We start from the raw sequence: 19,426 nt of genomic DNA on the forward strand, positions 1-19,426 counted from the left end.
CAGTGACCTGCTGCATCACAAAGTGATCAAAACACACAAGTAATATTTCTAGAAAACTAATTTTTATGTAATGATTAATTAAGATAAGACTCTAGATTTATCTAGTACACATTAAAAGATTTTCCATCCATCCATCCATCACCGTAACTGCTTAATCTCAACCGGGGTTCGTAGGGGGGTCCTGGAGCTTATCCCGGGAACAACGGGCGCAGGCGGGAACCAACCCTGGGCAGGCGCCAACACACCGAAGGGCCATTAAAAGATTTTCACAGTTTTTATCCTCACACTTGTACTAAAATGTCGACTTCATACCAAAAAAGATAATATGAAGAGATCAGATATCAAGAAAGATATAATCTAAAATTATTTCAAGGTGCATTAAAACCTGTTCTGCTGCTGAACTGGTTAAAAAATTAAATATGTTAGTATGTACTGGCACAGTGGTTGCTATAGTAAGGTTCTGAGGCAATTTATAAAGAGAGACACATTGCAGTACAGTGAAGTGTTTATTCCGCTGAATATTGGGAAGACAATGCATTGTGGTGTAGGAGGTTTAAAGAATTCCTAGGAGACAGGAGATCCATTGACCAACGGTATATACAAACTAAGTGAAGATGAATTAAATTAAACGGGAAGGGATGTTGACAACTTTCATAGCATTGAAGCTATGTGTACAAGAGGTTTATTTGAGGGGGGGGGCTTTTATATTATAAGTACTATCAGAGGCAGGTCACCTAGTCAAAAGTTCACCCAATGCTGTGGTGTCGTCCTACTAGCAAGACCAAAAGTGCGACGGTCTCATAAATAATGGAAAGTTCTGAGTAACATAAGTTTCTCAGTGCTGTAAATATAGAAGGAAGAAGGTTGGTGGATTTTTTTGTGCTGTGTAAAAATAGTGAAATATACCATTACATATAAAGTTTAATTCCAACAATACCGAAATATTTGGAGTGGACAAAAAAATGGAAACACCAACTTCAAAGGGACTTTAACCTTGAGGTAACTAAGTAACAATTATAAAAGCTGCAAAGGTGAGTCAAATCAGGCTGGATGCCCCTTATCGATGTGTGTCAGGTATAAAAGAGGCGTGGCGAGCTGAACTTTGATTTGTGAGCATTAAAAATTATCTGGGGCAGTTGACAGAGATCGGAAGATTAATCTGAAGTTAGTGCCTGAAACGCAGGCGCACTGCTCACAAAAACTGTAGTGGAACGGTAGCTGCAAGTCAAAGCTCACCGACAGGGATAGACCTGCAGTGGTTTAGCTGCTAAAGACCACAATCGTATAACCTTAGAAATGACCACAGCACTGGATCAGCACCTTTGGGACCCAGTATTAGCTATAGAAAGAAGTAATATGGTCAATGAGTATGAATCTATTCTTAGATGCTTTGTTGTATCCCCATTTGTGTACCTAGTATTAGAAAATAAGCAAAATTCTCTCTTATTTGCTAATTTAATTTCTTATCCATAACAGTGACTGCATCTGTGGTTTTACTGCAAGCTCTGCCTGTGGAATACTTTGCTTCCTGACGTCCTGTCGTATAGATGGTCTTCACAGTTCCGTCTGGGTATTCCCTCCTCCTGAATTGAGCTGTGTGGATCTCCCGCTGGCCGTCAGCGAACTGTATTGTCTTGTCACCATTCCTGGAGAGGCAGGACACCATTAGGCAGCAAAGGCAGTGGTCTGACCACAGTTCCTGTCGCGACTGATTGGTCTTTACCTTGCGACCGTCACTACAGTTCCATCTGGAAAGACACTCTTCTCTCGACCGTCAGGGTAGATATGCTTGACTGTCTGGTCAGGGAAAATAATCTCTCTTGTACCATCGGGGTGATGTTTCTCTGAAAGAAAAGCATGCAAATTAATTTTAATGATGGAGAAATCCTTCTGAAATCCATACCTTGCTAAAGTATGTTGAGAATTTGTCCGAGATCCAAATTGGAAACCAAACCGCAGCTGCTGCTTCAGCCTCAGCCAGGTGGAGCAAGTTTCTGGATATACAACGATGAGACAGACAAATGAAGGACTAACACCGTAAATCATACCTATCTGCTTGCTTGGGAACTGAAGGACCTCGAGGCCACTTGGATAAGTAGTGTGCGTTGTCTGTGTACTGGAATAATAGTAAACCTATTGTGGAAAAAACAATGGCATTATTTTTTAAATGCACCTATCATTATCAACATAATCCACACTTGTTATGTTCATATTGAGAAACCATTGGTGATTATTCAGACTTAGGTGTATTCTACTTACCACCTTTTCATCTGCTAGGATATGCTTGACATCTCCATTGAAGTAGGTGACAGTGCTGGACCTTCTGTCTGCAGATATCTCCTTCTTGGTTCCATCTCGGAATGCAATTACTCGGCGACCACTAGAATAGAGCCACTCCGTCTATAGACAGACGCAAAGAAAGCCGAAGTCTCTTGCGGAGCTCAAAGCAGGTGTTGTCATTAAACAGGATCACGAAGAGAGGAGATTGCTAAGCCTACCTTTCCATCTCGGAGGCGAGTTTCCTCAAGCACTCTGTCTTGCTTGCTTGCTGAATGTATAAACTCACGTTCAGGCACTGTGTGTTCTCTCCTCAGCTAAAATGACAGCATAAATAAACTGCAAATATGTTTTCATGTTTTATGAAGATAGTATCGTCAAGGTATAGGTTGAGAATATGGTGCATAGTAATTGAGGAACCAGATTTCGTACCAAATTGTCTTAGGTTCACCAATATGGGCTGTGTAAGTGTATAAAGTCCTTTCAGTAAAAGTGCAGGAATACATTTAAATAATGTAAAACTGTGAGCATAATTTTGCATGAAAACATCTTGCTAAGCAGGATCAAACTCGATTTTTGGCAAAATGTCAGTTCTGGTTTACTTGACGTTTTTTGTAAGAAATATATTGTTCTTTGCTTGTTTTTGAAATAAATTCAAATATGCATTTTGTTGACAAAAGTGAGGAAAACAACAGAACTTTAAAACAATACATCAGGCTTTCATACCTGGGACTATATGAATATTAGTTTAAGCTGCTTCATTCAGCGTAATATTGATGCCTGACTAATCCAGACGCAGGTAACCCTTTTACCTGAGGGTGCTGGGACCCTGAGGATGCCGTATCGCTGGTTGACAATGCCAGCTGCTCATTGGATGTCTCATTAAGCTGGGGGTATGCCCCTATTTTTGTCTGGTGTTCTTCATCCTGTGCCCCCAAGAATAAAGAAATAAACTCACTACTAATGTATATCTATATCCTCAGTACAGGCTGTTACTCAAATCTTATTGCATGCCAATGTTACGACAAGGGAAAAATACCCTGTTGGTGTTGCTATTTGGCATTTCGCAGCTGTCTGACTTTGGAGTTTGGTCGGTGCTTTCTGGAATCAAAGTCATCTTTCCTGTGTTGAGTAAAGCAAAGAATCATACCAGAAATCTACACAGAAGAGACCTGTTTGTTCTCTAGAAGCTGAATCACCCACTAGGTATTTAAATCAAATCGCTTTGTTTTCTTGTTTTTCTCTCGCCTTGTTTCTGTGGCTTGTCTGATCAGCACTGTTATACTTGTAGATGTTTTCAGATCGCTGCGGATGTTTCCATACAAATGACAGTAACCATAGTCAAAGTAGCTCAACAATCTGTAACATACATCGACATTTTGACTCTTTTGATAACTGTAAAAAAAATAAATAAAATCTATGATGACACTTCACCTGTGAACGGGAATGACTGGTCCTTACTCCTGTCTGTAAGAAGGTGACCATTTGACTGCGGAGAGGGCACAATACTCAACATTAAAATGACAATATATCCATACCCGCTTGCCCTATGCAGGACTGCAGGGGGTCTGGAGCAACACATGGCAGGGACTCACAGGACGGGTGCCAACCCATCATAGGGCACAGACCCCACTCACAGCCACACCTACAGGCAATCTGGTAACTCCAATTAACCTCAGCATGTTTTTAGGCTTTGGGGGGGGGGTACCAGCGTACCCAAAGGAAACCCCACAACAAGATGCATGCTCCACACACATGGAGTCATAGCGTAGACTCAAACCCAGGTCCCAGAGGTGTGAGGGAACAGTACTAACCATAGAATCATTGTATTTCCCCATGCGCAGTACAATATTTAGCGAATTATCTAATATGTACATATCAATATTATTGAAACCATTTAGCTTTCGTGAAAATGGTAAGTGATGGGTTATCCCCGTTCTACCTCAGCACAGTTCTGCAGTTTATATGTTTCCCCCAATAATTATGGTCATTAGAGGAACTGAAAGCTTCCAAAGAACAGCTGTTTATTACCACTTTTGTGCTGAGACCTCCAGCCAGGCCGGGTAACAGACCCTGGTACTTTTAAGCCATGGAGTTGTAGATAAGCAGGCTTGAAAACCAAAACAGCTGAAAATAGTTTCGTGTTAGATGCAAGGGCTTATATCTATTTGATGATGTTCCTGCTGCAGTTTTAATGAGTACCTCAGCAAGCCAGTATAGTATTCCTCTTTGACATAATCCGAGCTCATAGTGATCATAAAATATACATCAAGCAGACAATGACTATGCAAAATCAGATTTCAACACTCATTGTCCACAAGAAGACAAATGGGGATATTCTTTAGAGTGACATTAATAAACAATAGCTGATCAGGTCAAACTGTTCTGACTTCTTTGCCAATACTGCTATGAATAATTACTATGTGCTTACAGGACAATTCACAACAGATTTTACACATCATTACCTCGGGATTCAGTACTAATAAAACTAAGTTCAGCCTATCAGGATAAAGGCAAATTTAAAAAGATCTCTTTTTTATACTGAAATGATTATGCTGTTATTATGTTATAACAGAACATATACACTTTGAGATATTTTAAACTGTAACACATCATAGAGCTCAAGATCATTTTAATGTATGTTCTCTGAAGGCCCCAAAATGTAGTCATCTGTAAAATATAGCAGAGAATGCTATGTTTCTTTGTTACAAATGAATATTACATGTAATCTCATGTTGATTTCCATTTTGGTACTGATGACATTCTTCTATACGTGTTAGTGAATGAAACTGCAGGAAGGCTGTTCTGAGGAACTGTATAAATCTTACTAAATACTGGATGGAAAAACAATATTCTTCAGCTAAATTTCAGATTCAGTTTGCAATCTTGATGCATGGATTTATGCATCGCTCTGCACTGCGAAAATAAATTCCAGGATCTGTTCATGCAAATCAGATTTGTGATCCAGTCTTAAACTTTGAGCTACATATATTTCAAAAAGTATGTAGTGTATATATAATTGTTTTTGTCCTTTAGACATATCAACAAGTGGATTCATGCCGTATTAGCTCTGAGCAGCATTACTGTAATTCTTTACATACAGAATCCAGCCACTAGACCTGGAAGCAGAAATATGGATCATATTACCCCAGTCCTGGCCTCTTAATATTGGCTTACAGTATCTCTTCTTTTATAATCAGTTTAAAATGTTTCAAATTACTTTTATGGTCAGGCATGTATTGGATTCAGAATACACTGTTAGAGGTATTGCTTCTATGTATCAATGAATGTTACCCCTGATTTATCAACAAGCCACTCCCAGTGTCCCAAGTGCCACATCTGCTTTTAGGCTCAGTGAGAGTTTCCCTCTAAAAAGGATCAATTCCCTCCTAGGATATTTAAAAACCTATAACCCTTAAAATCGGCCGTCACAGTCTTTCGCATTTAGTATCTCTGTACAGTTTCTTCTTTTTTAGTACTACCTTATTTCAGTTACATTTTCTTTATTTTGTATTTTATTTTATGATGTCTTATTATTTTTATTGGTTTAATTCATTATTTTGATAACTATTTTTTAAAACTGTTATATAGTTTCATTTAGATTTTCATTGTTTATTCCATTTTGTTTTTGTTCACATTGTTTAAATATTCAATACAAAACTGGTTTACAATTTGTATTATATGGCATCTATTAGCAGGAGTGTCACTCACATCTGTGGTGGTAGGTGCTGCCCTCTGGTGGACTGGAGACTTGTGGGATGTCAGTATGGCACTTCTAGTGCTGGCTGATACAGGGGATCTGTCAACAGTACCCTGGGGAGCTTCCTTCATGGGCTCCTTATGGCCTCTTTCCTGCGCAACAGCAAAAGTTACCCTAACTAACACGTAGAGTGACTACACAATACAAGCAGGCCTATGCATTTAATACCTGGTGCCTTTGGTGATATCAGGGTATTCAGAGTAATCAGTACAGAGAATACACTACACCTATTCACCTCTACTGGACCTTCATTCATTTTCTGAAATATGTATGTATTTGAACATACAAGAAAGTATTAGAAAGCTTTTAAGAAGCCTTAAACAAAATCAGTATCTCACCTAACTAGCTAATGCGATAAAATCTCAACACAGCTTTGACCTAGTCAATCTAATATTTGCACACAGAACATTTAGCAAAAAACAGAAAACATCTTATACAAGTATCAGCATATTTTCTCGAACAGTTAAGCCGATACAGCTAGACGTCATTAGTAACAATCTGTTAAATACAATAGTTATCTTAAAAGTGGTCCTGTTATTCCTGTTATTCTGAAACAGTTCAGACTTGTTTGAATATTCATATTTTTTTGTGGCTAAAGATATTACTGACAATACACTGACATTTAAACTGAAAAGAGTGCCAAATTGTATCATTCTCACCACAGTCTCTGCATTTAGCTCATGAGAACCGTCATGAGGCCTCCGAGTCTGAAGGTGGCGATGTTCCAGAATTCCGTGCTTGCCCTTGAGTTTTGTGTTCTCCCTGAGGAGGGACTCCACTTGTTTCAGCAGGTGCCCATGAGCTAAGGACCAGTGGCTCTCCCTCTGCTCCAGTTGCTCCTTTAGGGCCCGCATTTCATGTTTTAGCTCCTGGAAACACAGTTCAGTAGCCTGACATAATGTACACCATGCAAACTGTGTGAATGGAAGTGTTTAGTTGGGACATTAGCCTCTAACAAGGGTGTAGATTAGGGATGGATGGTAGGGACATGTCCCTACCAATACTGTGGGTGTACTGTGTGTGTAGGGGGCGGGTAGCTTGGGGCTGTTTTGGGTCCTACTAATATTGAAACCAGATCTACGGTTTGGCCTCCAAAGTTGTGTCTGATTCCTTTTAAAATTACAATGTAAACAAAGCAGTTCATGAACAGCGAAAAAAAAACGGATATATTATCATACTGTAGGTGACATGGTGGTTCAGCCCCAGCCCCCCCCCCCATATGAAAATCAATTCAATCATAAAATCTGTACCTGCAGTTCATTGTCTAAGGAGGAAGCTGGTATTTGATTATGCAAACCATCTTCAGAAGAAGTTCTATGCTGTTCACAGTGGAGGTCCTCTTTTCTTTCACACTCAAGGCTGGACATTTTTTCTCTGAGAAAAATCAGGATTGCCTTTAATCAGTACTGAATTATTTTCAGATGCCTGACAATAATTCCGCTAGTTTCTTTGTTGTCACAGACTATACAATAAATGTTTAAATCCAGTTTAAGAAGCAAAACCTACTGTTCGACTGGTAGATGTTTTGGCTAATAAAATCATCCGATAATAATCTCGTTAAATATTTATGACAAGAAAAATGGGAGAATGTTGAGCATTGTTTAGGTGTTACAACTCATAGCCTTTGGATTGTTAAGTGTTTTTAAGAAAAAAGTGTGGATTTCATTTATAACGAGCAGATCATCATAATAATCTTAGCATTACTAAAGAACAGTTAAACCACTGGTGTCTGTTCAATTTTTACAAAATAAAATTATCTCATGTTATATTACCAGATATTGAAATGTTTAGCTCAATATTACTATATCTGTTGGGCCCTAGTGACAGCGCTGTGAATCAAATAAGCGATTTAGCAAAATCACATAACTGTATGATTTTAGAAATGGTGGAGTTGGTTGATAATTAATATAAATAGCATCACCACCATTTTGTCCACAGTTTACCTGAAGAGAGGATGAGCTTCCTCTTCTTCTGCTTTCACCTTGTCCAGCTTTAATGCATGACCTTTACCACTGTGCACTGGCACTGCATACAGAGTCCCTGCCACAGACTCAGGCCACTGGATGCTGAGCTGCACTGCATCACTGCTATCACTGAGGACACTGGTTGCAGAGCTGGGGATCTCAGCCTTGGAGGTGCCCCCCTCATCTTGCTCACTCAGAGCGTCACTGGCATAGTCATCATCATCGCTGTCACTACCCCAGCGGTTCTCGTATCCCTGCCTGGAAGGAGCGTGGAGATGCTCATTCTCATTACTGATGGCCCCATTTGAGGCACCTGTGGACACAGAGTTTTGGGCCCCCACTGTGGTCCAGTTTAACCCTTTTCTAAAACTTCTTTTACAGCTGTTTTCGGAACCATTGCCTGTAGAAAGGGGCATTCCATTCACGACTCTAACCATGTGGCCATTCATGTTTTTAAACATGCATTCAGCTCCTGCTGAGGTGCTCTGAGGAATTTCCAGATAAGATTCCTTGTCTCGGACAAAAGGATATCTTCGGCCTGTTTGTAGTGTAGTGCATTTAAAACACTGCGGCTCTGGTGATACAGACACTTGCTTTTGATCTCCTTGTATCTGGTGCCTTTCACTAGGGCATCTCTGCTTCCAGAAGTTCCCATCTCTAAAAGTTCTGGTGGATGTCCGGCCTCTCGGTCTTGTATAGGCTGAAGCTGAGCCCCGAATCTTATTTAGAGCGTTATTCTCATTGGAAATGCCAGAGTTGCCATTAGAAACAGCACTGTCTATTACTGGCTTGTCTCTTTTCCAGACCTGAAGGGAGGTGGGAGTAGTGAAGCAGCTCTGGTGATCGGTGAAGCACCTCTGGTGATCGGTGAAGCACCTATGGTGATCGGTGAAGCAGCTCTGGTGATCGGTGAAGCAGCTCTGGTAATCAGTGCAGCACCTATGGTGATCATTGAAGCAGCTCTGGTGATCAGTGAAGCAGCTCTGGTAATCAGTGCAGCACCTATGGTGATCATTGAAGCAGCTCTGGTGATCGGTGAAGCACCTCTGGTGATCAGTGAAGCAGCTCCGATGATCGGAGAGGCTCCCTTTGCGGGAATGCAGGCTAATGGAGGCTCTCCTCTGGGTCTTCAGTGAACAGCTCTTACCCTTATTTAAGTGTAATCTCCCCTCTCCTTTTTTTAGGAAGGATTGCTTCTCCATTATGGTGTCCTTAATGTCCTTCAGAAATGACACAAACCACACTAGTTTTACTTAGGGTGACCAGACAATCCATGTCAGGGAGGACACTTTGAGCTACTTCGGGTTTTACAAACTACTTTCAAATTGAAAGGTTCCTGTGCTCGGCTAAATAGTTTAGCTCTTCTTGTGCTTTGACTGGTTTGTTTCCTTGACTGAAAGACTCATCCAGCTGTTTCACATTAGCATTAGTGACACATGCATGATTATAGGAGACTGACCAATCAGCACACAGCAAGAGCTGAGTGCTCAAGTGAAATCCAGGTCCGTTTAATTGAAATGGTAATTTACAATTCCTGTCCTAGCTCACAGTGTCCTCCCTGACATGGATTATCTGGTCACCCTAGTTTTACTAGTAATCATAATTTCTATAGAAGATGTCATCATTCATACCAGGTTTTAGACAGAAAGAAAATCAGCCTTCAGCAGTAAAAACCACTTGTTTTTATTATTATTATTATTATTATTATTATTCATAATAATAATAATGTCAGACAAAAGCCAAGACATCAGGACAGGTTAATAAATGTGAAAGGAATTTCCTGACGATGTGGAATATTGTCACTTTTTGTAGTGTATTGTATGAGTTTGAGTGTAAATGTAAATTTTGTAGGCTTTCGCTTAGGGCATGTGGGATGACATCTGTGCAGGAAAGAACAATGGGGACAGTGAGCACTGTATCCATGTTCCAGAGGTGATGGATGTCTTGTGCCAGATCTGTATATTTGCATATCTTATCTGTTTGTGTCTTTTGTAGGTTGCTTGTGTCTGGTAAGGCGATGTCTGTAATATATGTGGTTTTGTTATGTTTGTCGATCAGTGTGATGTCAGGTCTGTTAAAAGTTGACGGTTCTATCTCTTATGGTTCTGTTATAGTACACTTTACAGTATGTGATGTGTTCTCCAGCATTGTATTAGGTTTGTATTTGTAATATGGCGTGCTTGTGTTTGTCAGTTTATGTCGTAGTACTAGTTCTTGGTGCATGATGTTGGTATCTTGATTGTGTCTGTGTGTATAATCTGTCTGTGTCAGTAGTTTGCATCCAGAGGTGATGTGCTGTGTCGTCTCTTGTGAATTGTGACAATATCTACAGGTGCTGTCTGTAATGCGTGTGTCCTTCAGTATGTATTTTCTGTAGATTCTGGTGTTAATGACTTGGCCTTGAATAGCTAACATGAATCCTTCAGTCTCATTGAACAGATCCCCGTGAGTAAGCCAGCAGTTTGACGCAAGATTATCAACACGAGGCTCGCTGCGTACATAGGGGTGTCTGTCATGGAGTCCATTCCAGCTTTTTGAGGTGTGGGGTTGTAATATATTCTGTGTAAGTTATGTGGTGTGTAGTTGCTGTCTGCCAGGACTATAGCATCGTGCAGTGCTGATGTGATCTGTTTGGTGTGGAAGAAGCTTCTCAGAGTGTTTATCTGTGTATTGTGGAGGTTTGGTATGTCTGTGAGGCTCCTCCCACCTTCAGCCCGTGGGAGGCTGAGCCTCTCAGCGGCTGATATTGGGTGATGATGTTTGTGTTGTTTGTTGTGCACGTATTTTCCTTTGGAGCTGTTCTTACTGTGTGGATGTCCCATGTATTACTCCAAAGGAATATGTACGTATTGGTATTGCACATGTGTTGAAGGCTTTGACTGTATGACGTGCGTGGAGATGTGTTTTTAGTATTTCTGTATATTTTGTTTTAGTTTGCGTTTAATGTGTTTATGCTCAGTAAGTCTGGCCTCTTGGAATCCCAGGTACTTGTAGAGCTAATTCTCTGTCACTGCATCAATTTGTTCACCAGTTTGCAGTGAAGACTCCTTCTCTCAGGGTTTCTTCTTCTACATGGAGTGTTTTACATCTGTCCAGTCCAAACTTCACGGTTATATTTTGTGAGAATTGTTCTGTTATATGGAGCAGATGCTGTAAGTGTGTGTCGGTTCGGTCATATATTTTCAGGTCATCCATGTAGAATAAATGTGGGAGGGTGTACTGTTGATGTTGGCTGATGATTTTATATCCATAGAGTGTGCTGCTGAGTCTGATAGTGAATTAAGAGCCAGACAGAACCAGAGAGGGCTAAGCACATCTGTCTGAAAGATGCCTCTTCTGATGTAGACTGTATTTCTTTGCAGTGTTGTGTTGTTTATGTGAAGGTGTAATGTTGTTCTCCAGTGTCCCATCAGTGTCTGCAGAATTGTATGAGTGTGGAATGTATCCTGTATGTGTAATATCTGTATTAGCCATGTGTGTGGGACACTGTGAAAATCTTTTCTGTAGTCAATGTATGCAGCATGTAGATGTCTGTGCTTTTTGTGTGCCTGCCCGACTGAGCGCCACAGAATTAATCGGGAGTTTTATTAAATGGTAAATGGATTGCATTTATATAGCGCATTTTCTACTCCTACGAGCACTCAAAGGGCTTTACAATTTTGCCTCACATTCACATTCACCAATTCACACTCATTCACACATAATAATATTATCATTATTATGATTATTATTGTTGTGATTATCATTCATTTTACCTGTGTCTGCTTTTCTGGGAGGTCTCCATCTACCTTGAGATGTTTTTCTAAGCTCTCTTCAAAGGATTTCTGTGCCACTCGAATTCCAGGTCCAGTGGATCTAACATACAGATGCACATCAGCCTTCAGATATTTAATGTTTCTGTTTCGCAAGAAGCTTTACTGAGTATTAAATGTAATACAAATGTTACTATATCCTCAATTGCCTTTATTCAATGCAGGTATGAAACATTCAACCTGAAGAATTTAGTTTACTTTGAGCTTACTTGTGTACGAACAGTATGTCAATAGGATCACACCTGCTTCGGCACTATATTGGTTAATTTTAAGTCCAATAATCTACTGTATCTATGGTATCAGGTGTATATTTGTACCTCTCCTCAGGATTAGTGGGATACTTTCTCTGTACCCCAAAGGACTGAACAGAAAAGCGACTCTCCTTTTGAGTCACATCCTCTTCGACATGGTTCAGGTTTCTGGGTTGCATATTCTCTGCAAAATTTACACCTACAAAACTGTGGAAGACATTGGTAATTTTACTGGGTTTGCATGCTTTTCAAACTGCAATAGATAATTTGCTAACATTTTATTTAAAGCTGTCACCTATAATAAAATATAAATATAGATACGTTCATAATGCAGTATAAGAATTCATAAATCATTTCAGCATCCTCTATTGACAGTCACAAGGCATTGTAGTGTTGTTATGATACTTCATAAGCTCCAGTACAACTAATCGATAATGCACTATAAATACCTTCTAATGCATTATGATGGTTGGTATAAGAATTAATAAAACATTACAGCATCTTCTATTGACAGGCATTGTAGTGTTGTTATAATACTTCATAAGCTCCAATAAAGCTCTTATCTATAATGCACTATAGATACCTTCATTATATGCATTATAATGGCCAGTATAAGAATTAAGGATGCTTTGTACTACATTATGAAGGCATCTATAATGCATTATAGATGAGAACTTCATAAAGCATTCATAATGCTTAGAATGTTTATAATGTTTTATGAATGCATTATAATGTGACATGAATGTGTTCTTAGATTCTTATAGACATTGCATTCATAGAAATTTTATTCACCATGTATAAAAATTCAAGGATTTTGTTATGGTGCAGGTTGTTGCCTAAAGAATACAATTAAAGACACAATCAAAAGCAAAAAAATACAAGACATAGAATAGAAAATGAAAAATCGATAGAAATAGACATTAAAACATACTTTTAAAAAATGAAGATGTAGACAGATAAATAAAGGTGAAACAGCTAGATGTGTGTGCTAATAGACGTATAAGTTCAATGAAAGTTCATACAGTGTATGAGGAAACATCGAGAGATGCTGTAAGTGCGAGAGTGTATCTCATAGGTTCTTGTTTAGGAGGAAAATGGCCTGGGGCAAGAAGCTGTTCAGCTGATGAGTCATCCTTGTGTTCAGGGGTCACACTCTCAGGTTTCACAAGGAGGAAGATGGTGGAGGAGGAGGTGATGTGGAAGCGAGGAGTGCAGGGCTTCAAGCAGGGAGAGCTGACAGCTGGTGATCTTCTCCGCACGTCGCACAACTCGCTGTAATCTCCGCTTAGCGTGCGACGGTGCAGAGCCAGATCAGATGTAATAGTTGATTATTATTCACTTGAAATGCCACTGCACCAAAATGCATTCTAAGCACGGGGAATGTGAATTACCAAAAAAAAGTTAAACTGCTGGATGCAACTCAATTTTTTTAACCTGCCACAGCACAAATGGAGGGTGGGATACTCCGAGAGAAGAAAACGTCCTAGCGAGTTACTTCTTGTTTGAGGCGGTCTGGCTGCAATGAAAGGATCTGACTTATTGTGATTATGCACAATTTAATCAGATATGTGAACTACGGTCACATGCTCGTACAAGTCTGATGTGCATCATCAAAGAAGAAACATTTTGACATATGGAGAGGCTATAAATTTTATAGTACTTTTCACTTGATGTTTTTAAATGCTTATAATCTAAGTTCTAAGCTGTCTAAGCATCTTTCTAAAATGATTTTTTTATCAACTGAAAAAAGATTTATTTTGTGCATGTAGCAATGAATGATGGCTTCACCAAATTCAGGTTGTTGATTTATTTTTTTTTGATATACTGTATATTGCATATAACTGTACAGAAATGAAGAGGAACAAACCTCTCGCCAAACTTTTCACTTCAGTAAGCAGATTAAGATCTTTTTAAAACTAGTCTGGCACATCTGGAAATTGCCACGTGCCGGTCTCTGTGTTTAGTAAACTTGTCCTTGTCATTACATATTCAGGGGGTGTGTCACCATTGCCCAATGACTAAAACCACTCACTTCATCTCGGAATTTCCGTAATACTGACCGTGACAGGGGGTAACCAGAATAGGTCTGTTTTCCCAGAAGATAAGGAAAGAGACGCTGGGGTGATGCGTGAGGTGAGGCGAAGCACGTCTTTCCACTTGTCAAAGTCACGGAGTCAGGTGCTCATCGCCAGCTTGTTCTGACATGCCTCGACATCACAGCCATGGGAGGTGCCCTGGAAACAGGTCCTGACAGCTTTGCAAGAGTGAAGCGGGGAGCCATTTATTCCTGGCGGACAGAACCTGAGCGGCACTAGGGGTGAGTGAGCGATCGCCTCTTCACAGCTACACAGGAGAATTCCATCACTGACCATTTTTAAAAGACGCCTTTATACTGCAATTTTTGAGTTTTGTCCTTTACGTCCTGCTTTCCTCTGCGCTTTTTTTTTCCCAAGGAATTTTGCCCTTCAGCTAGAGGATGGAGGAGACTTATAACTTCACTGAATACAACTGCATCACTAATAACAAACCGCTCTACGTTGGATATTCTGTTGTGCTGATTGTGGAACTAATACTGGCTCTGCCACTGAACATCAGCGTGCTCTACATGTTCATCTTCAAGCTCAGGTTCTGGAAAGCCAAAAGCAACATGGTCTTCCTCTTCAACCTCATGCTGGCGGATTTTGTGCTTCTTATATGCTTGCCTGTGAAGATCTACCACTTTCAGCAAGGGGAACGCTGCAGTAAAAATGATACAGAGTGCAAAGTGATGCTTTTCATGCTCTTCCTGAACCGAGCGGCCAGTATCGCCTTCCTGACAGTGATCTGTATCGACCGCTACATCAGCGTAGTCCATCCCAGGAAAAGGAACATCCTTCAGGTTTTGAAACAGTCACCTAAGATTTCCTTCCTCATCTGGTTTCTCCTCTTGCCACTCACGGTCCCAACCATGTTGAGGACGTTTGAGTGCGGTGCCACTTACAGCCCGGATAAGGACGACAAAATAGATGAGCTCAGGGAGATCATCTTCTTCACCCAGATCTTCATCCCGTTCTTCATTCTGGTGTTCTGCACGGCATGTATCGTCAAGAGGCTCCAGAGGAAGAGCGTGGGGGACAGGGGCAAACTTCGGCGGGCCGTGTTTGCTGTGACCTCCGTGGTGGTGGTCTTTTCCATCTGCTTCCTGCCCCGTGCTGCGTCTCGCATAGCTGTGCTCATCATATGGCACCAGGATCACTCCATCACCCAAGAAATCGCGGCTCAAGTCTACGACGGCATCATGTGCTTTTCTCACATTGACTGTTTGCTGGATCCACTTATTTACTGCTTTTGCAGCTCAAAATTCAAAAACACTTACCTCTCGACTATCTTTCCCTATTTTCAGAAGAAAGTTAAAGATTCGGAGGAAAGCTAAATCGATCTCCAGACACAAACTGACACGTAGGACAAAATGGAGATGAAAGCTCCACAATTCCATAATCACATGGAAAACACTAAAAAAACATGCAGCAGTGTTTTAAGTGTAAACATGATAAATATATGTATTTAAAATGTTTTATGTATGTTTTAAGCATTTATGTATTATCAGATGTAAGACATTGTAATGTGATATTAAGGTTTAAACCCTTGACACTAATATGTATTAACATGATAACAATGACTCATGCATGGAATACTGATATAGCGATTCGTCATGTACAGGTACGTGAATGAGTTTCTATGCAAAGATCTCTACCTCTCAAATAAGGAGATTTTCCTGATTCAACTGTGATTCATTGTCTTTCGTATTTAGTCACCTTGTTCCAGTTACCTATGCCCTTGTTTACCAGTTTTTTTTAACTAATGTAAAGTTTTAACTGTCTTTGTTGTGAAGAGATACATTGGCATCTGTCTATTGTTGATAAAAAGAAAGTGTTAATAGCTCTCTGATGATTAATAAAACTTTTTTACAAGCTGAAATTCACACGTCATGCAAGCCGGGAGACTTTTCTAATTGACGTCAGATCTGTTGAGACAAGACTAGACCCCGCTGCTTTGGAAAGGAGGGTGATTGAACCCAAGGGGCAGGAATGGGACTCCCTGGAATTCAGTTCATAAGTCCTGGGGGCACTTATGTCCATGGTGGAGAATGGTGTGGAGTGGTAGCTGACCTTCTGAGCCCTGAGTCCTAAGGTATCAGGCAGAGGGAGTTAGCCTTGAAGCACAAACCTGCATTTCTGCACTGAGAAATAAACTTGCATGTGTCCGTCATTTTTTTTCTGTTTTTAATTTCAACAAGCACCTTGGCAGGGGTCAATTAAGGTAGCAAATTACAGAAGCAAATTACAGAAGCCTTCTGGGAAACATCTTCTGCTTTTTGACCTTTGATGAGCACATTGCAGCACGTCTAACAGGCTTACCCAGGAAATTATATCACGCTGCTAAAGCTTTAAACAGTTTCCGTAAGAGACCACACCCCACACATTAAGAACAGAGCAAACTGGGTGTGTACATGTTTTCCCTGAAGAATATGTTCGTCATTTTTTGTTTTGCACTCAACTTACTCTGAATGCTACTGATACCTAGAGGTACATAGTTCAGGTCCAGAAAGTAAAAATCCAGACCAAGATTTTGTTTCAACCATCCAGCTGAGTACTCTGTGACTGTGACTCTGTGCTCAACTGGCTGGGTCAAACAAAATCTTGGTCTGGATTTTTACATTCTGGACCTGAACTATCCATCACTGCTGATACCTGTCTCCACCCATTTCAGCTTTTGGTTTTAATCATTGCTGCAGTGCCGTGCTTAAATTCATGGGCGTAAATTATGGAGGTGATGGACGGGGGGTAACCCCCCCTCAATAATCAAGACTGGCCAGTACAGCCCCTAGTTGGGACATGTATATCATGCGGTTTTGGTCTCTTCCCCTGGACATTCATGAGAAACAGTCATTTAACAGCCTTTTTGTAAAAACAAAAGAACCCCCTGGGGGGGGGGGGGGGGGTAGGGGCATGGTTTGGAGACCTCAAATCACACCAGTGTAGAACCCTTCAATTCTATAGTAACGCATGTGTGTTTCTTTGGATATGTGGTACAGCATTCACCTTCAAATAGACAAATACAGGCAAAGCTGGAGTCTGGAGTATTGGCAATGTTAGGCAAGGTGACGTGATGAAGACCTGGACTGAAGAAAGTCAGACGCCTGCTCTGCTCCTGCTGCACTCTCTGGAGCTGCTCCACACGCTGCTACAAAGACTGCTCTGGCTGCATGGACTGCTCTGGCTGCATGGACTGCTCCGGCTGCATGGACTGCCCCAGATAGCCTGAACACTAAGGAATGGTGATACAGTTTCTACACTAGCTGTCTCCATTGCGGAAAACCATTGATTTCAATTACATCTTCACTGGGAAAACAAGCAAGGTTGTAGAGTGGGAGTTGGGGCTGATTTGGTCCCTTCCAATGTTGAAACCAAACATACACCCTTGAAAACAAGTACTGTTTTTCACGAGTGACATTTATGGCCTCTGTTCCAGCATGTCTAAAAAAATAAACAGAACTACAACGCTCTTTCATGTGTGTAGTGATCACGAACATGGATTCACAGGTCTGAGGATTCACAATTAAGAGGATGAAAAAGTAGGTCATGCATGATTTACAGACATGGCAGAGGGATCTCCACTGACCTGAGAACATTCAGAGTGCTGAAGGCTTAGGACATAGGGACTCGAAGGGTCTCTAGTCCCCTTAGGGATGGCGGTATTATCTCCCCACGTGTCTTGTGAAGAGAGGTCACTTTGCATAGCACTATCACAGAGGCTGCAAGGGGCAATGGAAGCTCATTGGACAATCACTGGGAAAGGTCTGCTGAGAGAAAACAATGCAGTTAGTTTGACATAAATGTTACTATGACTCACATGTTGCAAATGACTCCATTGGGGTGATTTTATCTTTCGGTGTTCCGGCAGCGTTGACTCATTCGGCGCTCATTAGAACACAAGCAACATTTACAGTACAGGCAATATGACAGCATCCTTAGTCTTTCAAATGAAAATGAAATGCAGAAAGAACACTGCAATGGAAAAAGTCCTAATTTCTGTGGAACTCAACGTGAAATAAACTGGCACATTAGAAACTGCAATTAGTGTGGATTAGTGCAAATCCTTACAAAAAGGTTTCATGGTATTATCATGTTTGCAAGGGTGTAATGGATTGTATTTTCTGTGTTTTCCTATTTTGTGCATGGTGCATTTAAGGTATGATATACATATGGATTATGTTCCTAGTATTTGAACAGTATTTTATTTTATACTGTGGTACTGTATTCTGTTACATCCCATGGTATTTATTTCTAACCTGTATTGGATCTATGCTGTTCAGTACTCAAGGTAATGCCAATAAGCACATACAATACAGTTCCCTTACAAAATAGTAGCTATTATTGCGATTATTTCATTTGTACTGGATTTGGTGAATCTGAGAATTTCAGTCAAGCAACTCGCAGAACTTACAATGCTTTTACCATTGTGATTGTAAATTATTTAAGCCAAGGGATGGAAAAGTGGTATTACTATGCTATTACTTTGATGAAAATACCACAGTACGTTTTGCAAGGGAATGCACTACGCAATTAATTAACTGGAAAACGAGCGCCATTTCTTTACAAATGGATTAAATGAACACTAGTTGTGAAAGAATGCGGTTTAAAATGTGTTGTTAAGTGTATATATGTTATAATTAACCTTGAAAAGATAAAACATAAGTGTAAAAAATAAAGTTTTCCTAATAAATCCTTACCGTGGCCTTTTCCATAACAAAATACGATCGCCTCTGTTACATATGCGTCGTCATTAGTTACAGTCACCCTAAACGACGCACAGCGTCTAGCGCTGGGTTAAAAAAGGGATTTTACAGGGTTGTTATAATTAAAGATATCCTATTTAAAAGAAAAATGCCTCAGTAACTAACCCCAAAATGTGCGTTATTTTCAGATTATTAGATAATTTTAAGTAATACTCGAAAGAGAGTTGGACTGTCAGAAAGCAAAGCTCGAGTAAAAATCAGTGGTCGAGCCAAATTCCAAATTTGTATGTTTTTTTTTTTTTTAATACAATAATAATTTAAAAATGTTTGGTATATTGAGGTATGGACAGTTAAACACGCTTCACCATACTTTAATCGAAAGCAAATGCAGGAAGACAAATTAAGAATGAAATATATTAAATTAGGTATATAGTTGTTTCTTTTACAGGGCTGACCTATGTTCCATGTTTTGTTAGGACAAAGATTGACTGACGAGCACTAATCGGACTGTTTGTCCATCCGGACCGATAAGGGTAAAAACGCACGGGGTCCGGCGCGCGCCGCTTGTATAGGCGTCGCGACAT

The 19,426-nt window shown here is 40.3% G+C and overlaps 2 protein-coding genes and 1 long non-coding RNA gene across 3 annotated transcripts; 1 reads left to right on the forward strand and 2 right to left on the reverse strand.

The window, feature by feature from the left end:
* Window positions 1–686: 686 nt before the first annotated feature.
* On the reverse strand, window positions 687–8,918 carry LOC111836185 (uncharacterized). Its single transcript, XM_023797219.2, has 12 exons — window positions 7,981–8,918; window positions 7,288–7,411; window positions 6,697–6,906; window positions 5,989–6,129; window positions 3,712–3,766; window positions 3,317–3,399; window positions 3,090–3,203; window positions 2,499–2,594; window positions 2,260–2,400; window positions 2,049–2,133; window positions 1,724–1,844; window positions 687–1,646 (listed from the first exon to the last, which is right to left on the reverse strand). Exons 1-12 carry the CDS (start codon window positions 8,460–8,462, stop codon window positions 1,451–1,453), a joined length of 1,848 nt encoding a protein of 615 aa, XP_023652987.2. The 5' UTR covers window positions 8,463–8,918; the 3' UTR covers window positions 687–1,450.
* A 10-nt stretch (window positions 8,919–8,928) lies between these two features.
* On the reverse strand, window positions 8,929–12,211 carry LOC111836132 (uncharacterized). The gene is made up of 3 exons (XR_002836352.2): window positions 12,131–12,211; window positions 11,757–11,856; window positions 8,929–9,221 (listed from the first exon to the last, which is right to left on the reverse strand). It is a non-coding gene; the product is annotated as an uncharacterized lncRNA (long non-coding RNA).
* A 2,114-nt stretch (window positions 12,212–14,325) lies between these two features.
* gpr31 (G protein-coupled receptor 31) lies at window positions 14,326–16,312 on the forward strand. Its single transcript, XM_023797117.2, has 2 exons — window positions 14,326–14,381; window positions 14,518–16,312. Exon 2 carries the CDS (start codon window positions 14,541–14,543, stop codon window positions 15,474–15,476), a length of 936 nt encoding a protein of 311 aa, XP_023652885.1. The 5' UTR covers window positions 14,326–14,381; window positions 14,518–14,540; the 3' UTR covers window positions 15,477–16,312.
* The last annotated feature ends 3,114 nt before the right edge of the window (window positions 16,313–19,426 follow it).

The sequence above is a fragment of the Paramormyrops kingsleyae genome, chromosome 19, assembly GCF_048594095.1.
Source record: "Paramormyrops kingsleyae isolate MSU_618 chromosome 19, PKINGS_0.4, whole genome shotgun sequence".
In the NCBI taxonomy this organism is placed as follows: domain Eukaryota; kingdom Metazoa; phylum Chordata; class Actinopteri; order Osteoglossiformes; family Mormyridae; genus Paramormyrops; species Paramormyrops kingsleyae.